Raw genomic sequence first — 13,795 nt, forward strand, 5'->3', positions numbered from 1 at the left:
GTTCCAATGGCACGTTGTGTCAGCTAATCCAAGTTTATCATTTTGAAAGGCTAATTGATCATTAGAAAACCCTTTTGCAATTATGTTAGCACAGCTGAAAACTGTTGTCCTGATTAAAGAAGCAATAAATCTGACCTTCTTTAGACTAATTGAGTATCTGGAGCATGTGGGTTCGATTACAGGCTCAAAATGGCCAGAAACAAAGATCTTTCCTCTGAAACTTCATCAGTTTATTCTTGTTCTGAGAAATGAAGGCTATTCCATGCGAGAAATTGCTAATAAACTGAAGATCTCATACAACGCTTTATACTACTCCCTTCACAGAACAGCGCAAACTGGCTCTAATCAGAATAGTGGGAGGCCCCGGTGCACAACTGAGCAAGAGGACAAGTATTTTAGAGTGTCTAGTTTGAGAAACAGACGCCTCACAAGTCCTCAACTGGCAGCTTCATTAAATAATACCAGCAAAACACCAGTCTCAACGTCAACAGTGAAGAGGCGACTCCGGGATGCTGGCCTTCTAGGCAGAGTTGCAAAGAAAAAGCCATATCTTAGACTGGCCAAGAAAAATAAAAGATTAAGATGGGCAAAAGAACACAGACACTGGACAGAGGAAGATTGGAAAAAAGTGTTATGGACAGACTAATCTAAGTTTGAGGTATTCAGATCACAAAGAAGAACATTCGTGAGATGCAGAAAAAATGAAAAGATGCTGGAGGAGTGCTTGATGCCATCTGTCAAGCATAGTGGAGGCAATGTGATGGTTTGGGGGTACTTTGGTGGTGGTAATGTGGGAGATTTGTAAAAGGGAGGGTAAAAGGGATCTTGAAGAAGGAAGATTATCACTCCATTTTGCAATGCCATGCCATACCCTTTGGATGGTGCTTAATTGGAGAAAATGTCCTCCTGAAACAGGATATTGACCCAAAGCACAGCTCCAAACTATGCAAGAACTATATAGGGAAGAAGCAGTCAGCTGGTATTCTGTCTGGAAGGAGTGGCCAGCACAGTCACCGGATCTCAACCCTGTTGAGCTGTTGGGGGGGGGGCAGCTTGACCGTATGGTATGTAAGAAGTGCCCATCAAGCCAATCCAACTTGTGGGAGGTGCTTCAGGAAGCATGGGGTGAAATCTCTTCAGATTACCTCAACAAATTGACAACTAGAATGCCAAGGGTCTGCAAGGCTGTAGTTGCTGCAAATGGAGGATTCTTTGACGGAAGCAAAGTTTGAAGGACACAAATATTATTTCAATTTAAAATCATTATTTATAACCTTGTCAATGTCTTCACTATATTTCCTATTAATTTTGCAACTCATTTCATGTATGTTTTCATGGAAAACAAGGACATTTCTAAGTGACCCCAAACTTTTGAGCAGTAGTGTATATGGAGGCATGGAGGATAGAGGGATGAATACATGGGTAAAGGATGGAGAGAAGAAATTAAGTGTTCATGGGGTCTGTCTGTCCCTGTCAGAGTGGTCTCTACAGCACAATACAGTTCAATGTGGTCAATGAGTACCCAGCCTCTCTCTCACTCTCTATCTCGCTCTCTCTCTCTCACTCTCTCCCTCTGTCTCTCTCACTTTTTGTTTGAGTGCATCTGTATGCTGTAATGTGATGGTGTGTGTGTCTCACTCACTGTGTGTGTCCGTGTTTCTCCCATCTCCAGGGAAGCTGGCGCTAAGAACTGGGACACAGAGGGCTGCCAAACACTCGCGTCTGCCGCCGTCCACACTAAATGCCTGTGCAGCAGGATCTCAACCTACGCTGTGCTAGCGCAACAAGTTAAAGACCCGGTGAGTCACATTTCCAGCTCTACTCAATGACACTGGGGCTAACGCTAATTGGAGCCAACAAGCTAATGCGTTAGTGTGTTGGCATGTGGATATGTACAAGGTAGACTTAGGGTTACTTTGATTTGAACAGTCAACTCGGAAAGGGAGATGAATGAAATTCACTTGCTATCCTCAAGGTTTGAGATAGGACATAAACAACTGTATAAGTCACAGTTGAAATAAATACAACTGTGAAATACAGTTGAAATAAATACAGCTGTGAAATACAGTTGAAATAAATACGGCTGTGAAATACAGTTGAAATAAATACAGCTGTGACATCTGTCCAACAGTCTTCTAAAATGTAATGGAGAATCTCCATTGGAATAGATTTTAATTCTAGGACTAGGCTTTATCTGTGGCCAGGAATCCAGCCTTAACAGTTTTTGAGAGAGTGGATTTGTTGAAATCATACGACTAAAGATGCTGGCAGTCCCAAGACCACAGCAAAAATAAATTTCATTTATCTGACTTTCATTTATCTGCATGAGCAGCGCTTGTATTTAGCCTCACAATGAAGTGTTTCACCATTTTCCTTTCAGGACAACCAGGGGCACAAGTAGAACACAACACTATTTGACATGAACAGCTGCATTCATTGACAAATAGCAATGTAAAAAACAAGTTCCCACAAAGCAAAAAAATAATACAAAAGAATTTAGATGGAAGCTGTAATTACAGAAATTGTTTGCTCAGTGGGAAATGAATATCCAACTAATCAGTGACAACTGTGTGCAGTTTGAAGTTTGTGACAGAGACTACAGTATGTGAGCGTATTATAGACACTATTTCCTATGATCTTTCCTATGATCTTCTATGTAGAAGAACCCCTTACAGTATTATAGACACTATTTCCTATGATCTTTCCTATGATCTTCTATACAAAATAATCTCTTACAGTATTATAGACACTATGTCCTGAAATTTCTTATGATCTTCTATACAGAATAACCCCTTACAGTATTATAGACACTATGTCCTGGGATTTCCTATGATCTTCTATACAGAAGAACCCCTTACAGTATTATAGACACTATTTCCTGGGATTTCCTATGATCTTCTATACAAAGAACCCCTTACAGTATTATAGACACTATTTCCTGGGATTTCCTATGATCTTCTATGTAGAAGAACCCCTTACAGTATTATAGACACTATGTCCTGGGATTTCCTATGATCTTCTATATAGAAGAACCCCTTACAGTATTATAGACACTATGTCCTGGGATTTCCTATGATTTTCTAGCGTTACGGCGGGACACTTTGGGTTGATAAGTAAGCTAGTTTGTTTAGATAAGATATGGATGGTTGACTCATTGGTTGATTATGGGAGAACTTTCGGGCTGCGCTCATCGGTAAACACAGCACAGAGCTCATTTGCTAATTATCTAACCAATGTTTAGTCACTGTTCAGTCCGACCGTGGGGAGACCACAAGAAGCCAACCAGTAGAACGATAGGGGGTGTAAAGGAAAAGTGCATTATAGTAATGCTTTGATTAGCTCAAATGTGCTTTAGAGATGGGATCTTGGTTCAGTTCACGGCTGCTCTATCCTTGTTGGGCTGGGCAAGCAAACAGCTATCATTATTAGAGACATTGGGAGCCACTTTCCTTATAGTATGAACTACGACGTGTAGGGTTCAGGTGTGTCTCAAAGCCAGCTTGGGTGTGTGTTGGTTGGTGTGTGAGTTCAGCTGTGTATTTCTGTGTTAACATGCACAGGCGTGCCTGGGTACTGTATGTGTCTGCATTTTGTGTGTGTGTGTGTGTGTGTGTGTGTGTGTGTGTGTGTGTGTGTGTGTGTGTGTGTGTGTGTGTGTGTGTGTGAGCGAGTGTGTGAGCGAGTGTGTGAGCGAGTGTGTGAGCGCGTGTGTGCTTTTGTCTCTGTGTGCATGTGTGTGTGTGCTTGCTGTAGCCTCCAGCGTGTGTAACTGCTGTATAATTCTAAATAGAGCAGTGTGCCTGTGCTGTGACCGTGGCTATGACGTGAGCAGAGCAAGCTTTTAGCGGTGATTAATGTATTGAGCCACTCTCCTCTGCTTTATGTGTGCCACTACTAATGGACCCACTAGGACCCCTAACTCTAGCAGCTAAACACGCCAATATCCACTGACCTTTAACCTGCTCTCTTCTTCTAGCCAGCCTGTCCCATGTCCCATCTCCTTCTCTCTCTCTCTCTCTCTCTAATTCAATTCAAAGGGCTTTATTGGCATGGGAAACATATGTTTACATTGCCAAAGCAAGTGAAATTTTCCAAAAGTTGAAAAATAATAGGGACATTTCAAATGTCATATTATGTCTATATACAGTGTTGTAACGATGTGAAAATAGTTAACGTCTCTCTCTCTCTGCTTTTTCTATCTTACTGTCCCACCTAGTTGTCCCTCTCTCGCTTTCTGCTGCCATCGCAACTCACACCCTCTGAGAGAGAGAGAGATAGAGAGAGAGAGAGAGAGAGAGAGAGAGAGAGAGAGAGAGAGAGAGAGAGAGAGAGAGAGAGAGAGAGAGAGAGAGAGAGAGAGAGAGAGAGTTGAGTAGAGACCTGGGTTAAGTGACAAATATTGTATATCAGGACATCTTAAAGTGTTCCTGTGTGTGTGTGTGCAGGGGTTACTTTATGTGAGGAAGATAACATTTGAAAAGCACTTACTTTCTACAGTCTCCGTCGGGGTTAACTGCCCTGCTATTCAGCTATGCATATCTCAGATCTCACTATTCTTTACCACACAAATGCATCTGCCTCTCTCTGTCTCTCTCTCAGTGTGTGTCTGTGTGTGTCTGTGTGTGTCTGTGTGTGTGTGTGTGTGTGTGTGTGTGTGTGTGTGTGTGTGTGTGTGTGTGTGTGTGTGTGTGTGTGTGTGTGTGTGTGTGTGTGTGTGTGTGTGTGTGTGTGTGTCTGTCTGTCTGTCTGTATAATGCAACCCTCGCATCTGGGAGGCTTTTATTCATAAGATAACACTGAGTGTACAAAACATTAAGATTACCTGCTTTTTCCATGACATAGACTGACCAAGTGAACCCAAATGAAAGCTATGATCCTTTATTGATGCCACTTATTAAATATACTTCAAATCAAATTTTATTTGTCACATGCGCTGAATACAACAGGTGTAAACCTTACCGTGAAATGCCTACTTACAAGCCCTTAACCAACAATGCAGTTCAAGAAATAGAGTTACGAAAATATTTACTAAATAAACTACACTTCTCCACTTCATCTACTCTTCAATCAGTGTAGATGAAGGGGAGGAGACAGGTTAAAGAAAGATTGTTAAGTCTTGAGACAATTGAGACATGCATTGTGCATGTGTGCCGTTCAGAGGTTGAATGGGCAAGACAAAATATTGAAGTGCCTTTGAACGGGGTATGGTGGTAGAGGCCTTTGAACGGGGTATGGTAGTAGGTGCCTTTGAACGGGGTATGGTAGTAGGTGCCTTTGAACGGGGTATGGTTGTAGGTGCCTTTGAACGGGGTATGGTGGTAGGTGCCTTTGAACGGGGTATGGTAGTAGGTGCCTTTGAACGGGGTATGGTAGTAGGTGCCTTTGAACGGGGTATGGTTGTAGGTGCCTTTGAACGGGGTATGGTAGTAGGTGCCTTTGAACGGGGTATGGTAGTAGGTGCCTTTGAATGGGGTATGGTAGTAGGTGCCTTTGAACGGGGTATGGTAGTAGGTGCCTTTGAACGGGGTATGGTGGTAGGTGCCTTTGAACGGGGTATGGTAGTAGGTGCCTTTGAACGGGGTATGGTAGTAGGTGCCAGGCACAAGACCAACAGAGTTTTATTGGTAGATTTGAGGTGGTGGACTTTAGTTTCACCCATCAGTTTGTTTAGTTTTTTTTACCCCAAAGCTGGCCTGATCCTGAACGTACAGGATGTTCCTATTTCCCACACTTCCAAAAGAAAGGGACAGTAAAAAGTCCGTTCCCATTAGGGATAGGAAATATCCATAATGGTCCTGACCTAAAAGCTGGATCCATCATCCTCAGACTGCTCTCTGTGCTGTCTGGCCTTATCCCTTTATAGAATACTATTGACTTTTCTCTTTTCCCAGCATGTGGTCACTAGTGGAATGGGCAAGAATGCCTGGTGACATTTATGAAATGTGTCCTTAGCTGTTAGCGATATGTCATTCAGGACCATTACACCATTAGCCTAGCGCTGATGCCCTGGAGCTAGGGGTCAGTGTGTAGAGTTTATTGCCCAGCTAATGTGGTTAATGGAGAGGACACTTTCACCTTGCTATCAGCTGCCCCAACTCAGCAATTTAGAGGAAGTGTGTGTGTGTGTGTGTGTGTGTGTGTGTGTGTGTGTGTGTGTGTGTGTGTGTGTGTGTGTGTGTGTGTGTGTGTGTGTGTGTGTGTGTGTGTGTGTTTGTGTGTGTGTGTTGCACTGTTCATGCTTGCCTGCGTGGCTGCATGTCTCTACGTATGTAGCTACAAATAATATCGGTATTACTCTTTCACTCACTTAACATATCTCAGTTGTTGTGTGGTTGCAGTGGACCATCCAAACACACAGTGTCACACACATCCACATCCAGACACCCAGGCAGGGTGTGGGTCTTGGAGCAAAGCTTAGAATCCGCAGCCCAGCTTGAGCAGCTTATCCTGGGCCAGGGAGAAGGCGGACAGGGGGGAGGAGGATTAACCACCATGTTTAGTAGAAGAGTGAGGGAGGGAGGGATGAAGGGAGGGATGCAGGGATAGACAGACAGAGAGAGAGAGAGATGGAGGGATTTAGAGGCATTGCTTCCATAATAGGCAGTTTACAGTGGAGCCAGGGATCGCCGGTTAATCGTGTTTACTTCCAACAGCTGGAGAGACCAAGGAGAGGAGGAGGAAGAGAAGAGGGAGAGAGACCAGGGAAAGGGGGAGAAAGAGAAGAAGAAGAGAGGAGGCAAGAGAACAGGCAGTCGGGGAGGGAGGAGAGGGAGAGGGGGAAGAAGGGAATGGGGGAGGAGGAGGGCGAGAGACCAGGGAGTGGGGGAGGGAGGAGAGGGAGAGGGGGAAGAAGGGAATGGGGGAGGAGGAGGGTGAGAGACCAGGGAGAGGGGGAGGAGGAGAGGAGAGAGACAGGCCAGGGAGACTGGAGGAGGAGAGGAGTGAGAGATACCAGGGAGAGGAGGGGGAGAAGAGGAGGGAGAGAGACCAGGGAGAGGGGGGGGAGAGAAGGGGAGGGGAGGAAGGAGAGAGACCAGGAAGAGGGGGAGGAGGAGAGGAGAGGAGGGAGAGAGACCAGGGAGAGGGGGACTAGAGGGAAAGGAGGGAGAGAGACCAGGGAGGGGGGGTGGAGGAGAGGAGGGAGAGAGACCAGGGAGAGGGGGTGGAGGAGAGCAGTGGGAGAGAGACCAGGGAGAGGGGGAGGGGAGAGTTAAGAGAGGAGAGAAACCTACAATCAGTATCAATGGGAGTTGATTGTGGAGTTTAGTCTGTCTTCCCTCTGGTCCCACTCTCACAGGGATAGTGTGTAGTGAGCTATTCACATTATGGATTTGATCTCCTTTGTTAAAAGCCACGGAAATAGGGTGAACTATGGAGTAAAAAGAAAGAGGGAAACTAGATAGAGGTTGAGAAGGGTATTCAAGGGTTGCACATTTCATCACAATACTGTTTTGAACATTTGTTTTAGGACTGATGCTCAGCTGAGCATTCTACTCAATGCAGTCTCAATGGGTGCTGAGGATGATATAGTCTAAAATGCATTACTGTGGTTTGAAAGCACATTGACATTTCAAAAGGATGCAAATGATTTGTAGGAGACGTTTTTGCCGTTGTCGTTATGTCTTCAGATGGACTTTAGATGCAGTATAACTTTAGCTACTCTAGCTAGCTAAGATTGAGGGGATCACTGAAATTCTAGCAAACTAACGTTAGCATTGCTAGCTATTTCTGACAAACCTTGCTACTGTAGCTCATGGCAACATTGCCATTTCTGTAAGTAAATTTGACGACATGATAATGATAGCCACTTTAGCAATGTCATCATATTTCCAGCCCACTATAGTGTAAATGTGACGAAACAGTCATGATCCCCATTCAGAGTTTTTTGGGGCATTAACCATCAGTCAGACATCAATATGCTGCGTCAGTCAGACATCAATATGCTGCGTCAGTCAGACATCAATATGCTGCGTCAGTCAGACATCAATATGCTCCGTCAGTCAGACATCAATAGGCTGCGTCAGTCAGACATCAAAATGCTGCGTCAGTCAGACATCAATAGGCTGCGTCAGTCAGACATCAATATGCTTCGTCAGTCAGACATCAATATGCTGCGTCAGTCAGACATCAAAGACATCAATATGCTGCGTCAGTCAGACATCAATATGCTGCGTCAGTCAGACATCAATATGCTGCGTCAGTCAGACATCAATATGCTGCGTCAGTCAGACGTCAATATGCTGCGTCAGTCAGACATCAATAGGCTGCGTCAGTCAGACATCAATATGCTGCGTCAGTCAGACATCAATAGGCTGCGTCAGTCAGACATCAAAATGCTGCGTCAGTCAGACATCAATAGGCTGCGTCAGTCAGACATCAATATGCTGCGTCAGTCAGACGTCAATATGCTGCGTCAGTCAGACATCAATAGGCTGCGTCAGTCAGACATCAAAGACATCAATATGCTGCGTCAGTCAGACATCAATATGCTGCGTCAGTCAGACATCAATATGCTGCGTCAGTCAGACATCAATATGCTGCGTCAGTCAGACATCAATATGCTTCGTCAGTCAGACATCAATATGCTGCGTCAGTCAGATGTCAAAATGCTGCGTCAGTCAGACATCAATATGCTGCGTCAGTCAGACGTCAATATGCTGCGTCAGTCAGACGTCAAAATGCTGCGTCAGTCAGACATCAATATGCTGCGTCAGTCAGACGTCAAAATGCTGCGTCAGTCAGACGTCAATATGCTGCGTCAGTCAGACGTCAATATGCTGCGTCAGTCAGACATCAGTATGCTACGTCATCTGTAGAATGTTGATAAGAATGGCAACGACGTGACGGAGGTGTAACCATGAATAGATGGCGTAGCAGTGCAGACGTGTTTTGTTCGTCCTCTCGTGTACTTTTGTATTTTTCGTCTTTTTTGTATATATTTCAATTTTATTTTCAATCTCTTTTCCATTTTAATTCAATTATACCTTCCGGTAACCTGCCTCACCCAATGTGATACGGAACCACTATTATTTTTAATTTTTAGACCTTATAGCAAGAACCACCTAGCCATCAGAAGCTAACCAGCTAATTAGCTACAAGCTATTTAGTCATTGTTAGCCACTGCTAGCAGCCTTTACCTTCTGCACAGATACCAGCCCCTTTTTTAGCCTGGATAATACTCACCAGCCTACCAGTATCGGACTGTCTCTCCACTACAACGCCGGATTCCTGCCGTAATCCCAGGACCATTACTCCTGATCTTCACAGCTAGCTAGCACCCACCAAGTTACCTAGTACCGAAGCTATCCCTGAGGCCCATCTCCCGGCCTACTCAGTTGCTCACCCGGACTCCACCCAAACACGGCTAGAACCCACTACTCCACCGGAACCTCGCCGTAAGCTCTGGACCTTGGCACCGGATCACCGCTGCTACCGAGTGGCTATAGTGGCTAATGCCCCTGCCCCGAAGCTAGCACCAGTTAGCCGTGAGCCAGGCGCATCTCCCGGTTGGCAAACTAAATTACTACAACTACAATACCTCTTTCGCCATCTGGCTTGGATCCTTTGTCGACACGACGCCCCTCCGCACCACCACGACTGGTCTGTCGACGAATACTCCATCCGCTGTGCCTTCAACCTGCCTCCGTCGGACGTCGGAGCAGACGCTTCTACTAGCCCCAGGCTACTAACTTTAAACGCTGTGTCGCACGCGTGTTAGCTTAGTTGCGACTACTCTGCGGCTTCCCTGTTCCATCTATTGCTGCCCCCTGGACCCTATGATCACTTGGCTACATAGCTGATGCCTGCTGGACTGTCCATTAACCTGTCTGGGAACCCACCCTAGTCAACAGCCAGTGGAATCGCGTTGCGCGAAATACAAATACCTCATAAATGCTATAACTTCAATTTCTCAAACATATGACTACTTTACACCATTTTATAGATACACCTCTCCTGAATCAAACCACGTTGTCCGATTTCAAAAAGGCTTTACAGCAAAAGCAAAACATTAGATTATGTTAGGAGAGTGCCCAGCCAAAAATAATCACACTGCCATTTTCAAAGCAACTAGCATGCATCACAAATACCCAAAACACAGCTAAATGCAGCACTAACCTTTGACAATCTTCATCAGATGACACTCCTAGGACATCGTGTTACACAATACATGCATTTGTTGTTCGATAAAGTTCATATTTATATATAAAAACAGCATTTTACATCGGTGAGTGACGTTCAGAAAATATTTTCCCTCAAATGCTTCTGGTGAATCAGCGCTACAATTTACAAAATTACTATTCGAAAACATTGTTAAAATGTAATATTGTCATTCAAAGAATTATAGATTAACATCTCGTGAATGCAACCGCATTGCCAGATTTAAAAATAACTTTACTGGGAAATCACACTTTGCAATAAATGAGGTGCTATGCTCAGAAAAATAGGCCAGGCGATACAGGTTAGCACCATCTTGGAACCATCTAAAATCAAATATACTATTGTAAATATTCCCTTACCTTTGATTATCTTCATCAGAAGGCACTTCCAGGAATCCCAGGTCCACAACAAATGTAGTTTTGTTCGAAAAAGTTAATAATTTATGTCCCAATAGCTCCTTCTTGTTAGCGCGTTCCGAAGGCTACTCATAATGTACGAGGCGCGCGGGACTTGTTGTCACGAATGTGCAAAAAATATATATTTACGTTCGTTCAAACATGTCAAACGTTGTATAACATAAATCTTTAGGGCCTTTTTCAATCAGAGCTTCAATAATATTCAAGGCGGACGATTGCATTGTCTTACTAAACGTTTCGGAATGAAAGGGTACCCATGGGCGCCCGCTTCATAGTAGTAATGGCCCTCCCCCTATGACCAACTTTCCAGGCCTCTCTTTCGGTCAGTTTTTACCGGAGAAGACTCAAACCACTTTGTAAAGACTGTTGACATCTAGTGGAAGCCTTAGGAAGTGCTAAATGAATCCTAACTCACGGTGTGTTTCATAGGCAAAGTGTTGAAGGTGATTCCACAAATCAGATTTCCACTTCCTGCATGGAATCTTCTCAGGTTTTGGCCTGCCATATGAGTTTTGTTATACTCACAGACACCATTCAAACAGTTTTAGAAACGTTAGAGTGTTTTCTATCCAAATCTACTAATTATATGCATATTCTAGTTACTGGGCAGGAGTAGTAAGCAGATTAAATCGGGTACTGCCCCCTAGCCCCAACAGGTTAATCACGGTACTCCATTCTGTTTATTTTTTGTTTATCTGTCGGCCCCAGCCACGAACTCAGGCTCTCTGTGTAGTTAACCGACCCTCTCTGCCCAGTCATCGCCATTTTACCTGTTGTTGTTGTTTTAGCTGATCAGCTGTTGTTGTCTCACCCGTTGTTGTCTAGCTAGCTCTCCCAATCAACACCTGTGATTACTTTATGCCTCGCTGTATGTCTCTCTCAAATATCAATATGCCTTGTATACTGTTGTTTAGGTTAGTTATCATTGTTTTAGTTCACAGTGGAGCCCCTTGTTCCACTCATCATACCTCTGATACCTCCTTTGTCCCACCTCCCACACATGCGGTGACCTCATCCATTATAACCAGCATGTCCAGAGATACAACCTCTCTTATCATCACTCAGTGCCTGGGCTTACCTCCTCTGTACCCGCACCCCACCATACCCCTGTCTGCACATTATGCCCTAAATCTATTCTACCACGCCCATAAATCTCCTCATTTTATTCTTTGTCCCCAACGCTCTAGGCGACCAGTTTTGATACCCTTTAGCCGTACCCTCATCCTACTGCTCCTCTGTTCCTCGAGAGATGTGGAGGTAAACCCAGGCCCTGCATGTCCCCAGGCACCCTCATTTGTTGACTTCTGTGATCGAAAAAGCCTTGGTTTCATGCATGTCAACATCAGAAGCCTCCTCCCTAAGTTTGTTTTACTCACTGCTTTAGCACACTCCACCAACCCTGATGTCCTTGCCGTGTCTGAATCATGGCTTAGGAAGGCCACCAAAAATTCTGAGATTTCCATACCCAACTACAACTTTTTCCGTCAAGATAGAACTGCCAAAGGGGGAGGAGTTGCAATCTACTGCAGAGATAGCATGCAAAGTTCTGTCATACTTTCCAGGTCTATACCCAAACAGTTCGAACATCTAATTTTTAAAATTAATCTTTCCAGAAATGTCTCTCACTGTTGCCGCCTGCTATCAACCCCCATTCGCTCCCAGTTGTGCCCTGGACACCATTTGTGAATTGATCGCTCCCCATCTAGCCTCAGATTTTGTTCTGTTTGGTGACCTAAACTAGGATATGCTTAACACCCCGGCAGTCCTACAATCTAAGCTAGATGCCCTCAATCTCACACAAATCATCAAGGAACCCACCAGGTACAACCCTAAATCTGTAAACATGGGCACCCTCATAGACATTATCCTGACCAACTTGCCCTCCAAATACACCTCCGCTGTTTTCAATCAGGATCTCAGTGATCACTGCCTCATTGCCCGTATCCGCTATGGGTCTGCGGTCAAACGACCACCCCTCATCACTGTTAAACGCTCCCTAAAAAACTTCTGTGAGCAGGCCTTTCTAATCAACCTGGCCCAGGTATCCTGGAAGGATATTGACCTCATCCCGTCAGTCGAGGATGCCTGGTCATTCTTTAAAAGTAATTTCCTCACCATCTTAGATAAGCATGCCCCGTTCAAAAAATGCAGAACTAAGAACAGATATAGCCCTTGGTTTACTCCAGACCTGACTGCCCTTGACCAGCACAAAAACATCCTGTGGCGGACTGCAATAGCATCGAAAAGTCCTCGCGATATGCAACTTTTCAGGGAAGTCAGGAACCAATACACGCAGTCAGTCAGGAAAGCAAAGGCTAGCTTTTTCAAGCAGAAATTTGCATCCTGTAGCTCTAACTCCAAAAAGTTTTGGGACACTGTAAAGTCAATGGAGAACGAGAGCACCTCCTCCCAGCTGCCCACTGCACTGAGGCTAGGTAACACGGTCACCACCGTTAAATCCATGACAATCGAAAATTTCAATAAGCATTTCTCAACAGCTGGCCATACCTTCCTCCTGGCTACTCCAACCCTGGCCAACAGTCCCCCCCCCCGCAGCTACTCGCCCAAGCCTCCCCAGCTTCTCCTTCACCCAAATCCAGAGAGCAGATATTCTGAAAGAGCTGCAAAACCTGGACCCGTACAAATCAGCCGGGCTAGACAATCTGGACCCTCTCTTTCTAAAACTATCCACCGCCATTGTTGCAACCCCTATTACCAGCCTGTTCAACCTCTCTTTCATATCGTCCGAGATCCCTAAAGATTGGAAAGCTGCCGCAGTCATCCCCCTCTTCAAAGGGGGTGACACCCTAGACCCAAACTGTTACAGACCTATTTCCATCCTGCCCTGCCTATCTAAAGTCTTTGAAAGCCAAGTTAATAAACAGATCACTGACCATTTCGAATCTCACCGTACCTTCTCCTCTGTGCAATCCGGTTTCCGAGCCGGTCACGGGTGCACCTCAGCCATGCTCAAGGTACTAAACGATATCATAACCACCATCGATAAAAGACAGTACTGTGCAGCCGTCTTCATCGACCTGGCCAAGGCTTTCGACTCTAATGACTTCCTCGCCTGGTTCACCAACTACTTTGCAGACAGAGTTCAGTGTGTCAAATCGGAGGGCATGTTGTCCGGACCTCTGGCAGTCTCTATGGGGGTATCACAGGGTTCAATTCTCGGGCCGACTCTTTTCTCTGTATATATCAATGATGTCACTCTT

The 13,795-nt window shown here is 44.9% G+C and overlaps 1 protein-coding gene across 10 annotated transcripts in view; it reads left to right on the forward strand.

Moving 5' to 3' along the window:
* Window positions 1-13,795, forward strand: part of LOC106588837 (adhesion G protein-coupled receptor B2) — a 512,228-nt gene that overhangs the window by 410,685 nt on the left and 87,748 nt on the right. For all 10 annotated transcript variants that reach the window (XM_045709861.1, XM_045709852.1, XM_045709858.1 and 7 more), the window contains exon 16: window positions 1,673-1,799. In XM_045709861.1, the coding sequence (XP_045565817.1) occupies window positions 1,673-1,799 (127 nt within the window). The remainder of the gene's footprint in view (window positions 1-1,672; window positions 1,800-13,795) is intronic.

This window comes from Salmo salar, chromosome ssa27 (assembly GCF_905237065.1).
Source record: "Salmo salar chromosome ssa27, Ssal_v3.1, whole genome shotgun sequence".
Lineage (NCBI taxonomy): Eukaryota > Metazoa > Chordata > Actinopteri > Salmoniformes > Salmonidae > Salmo > Salmo salar.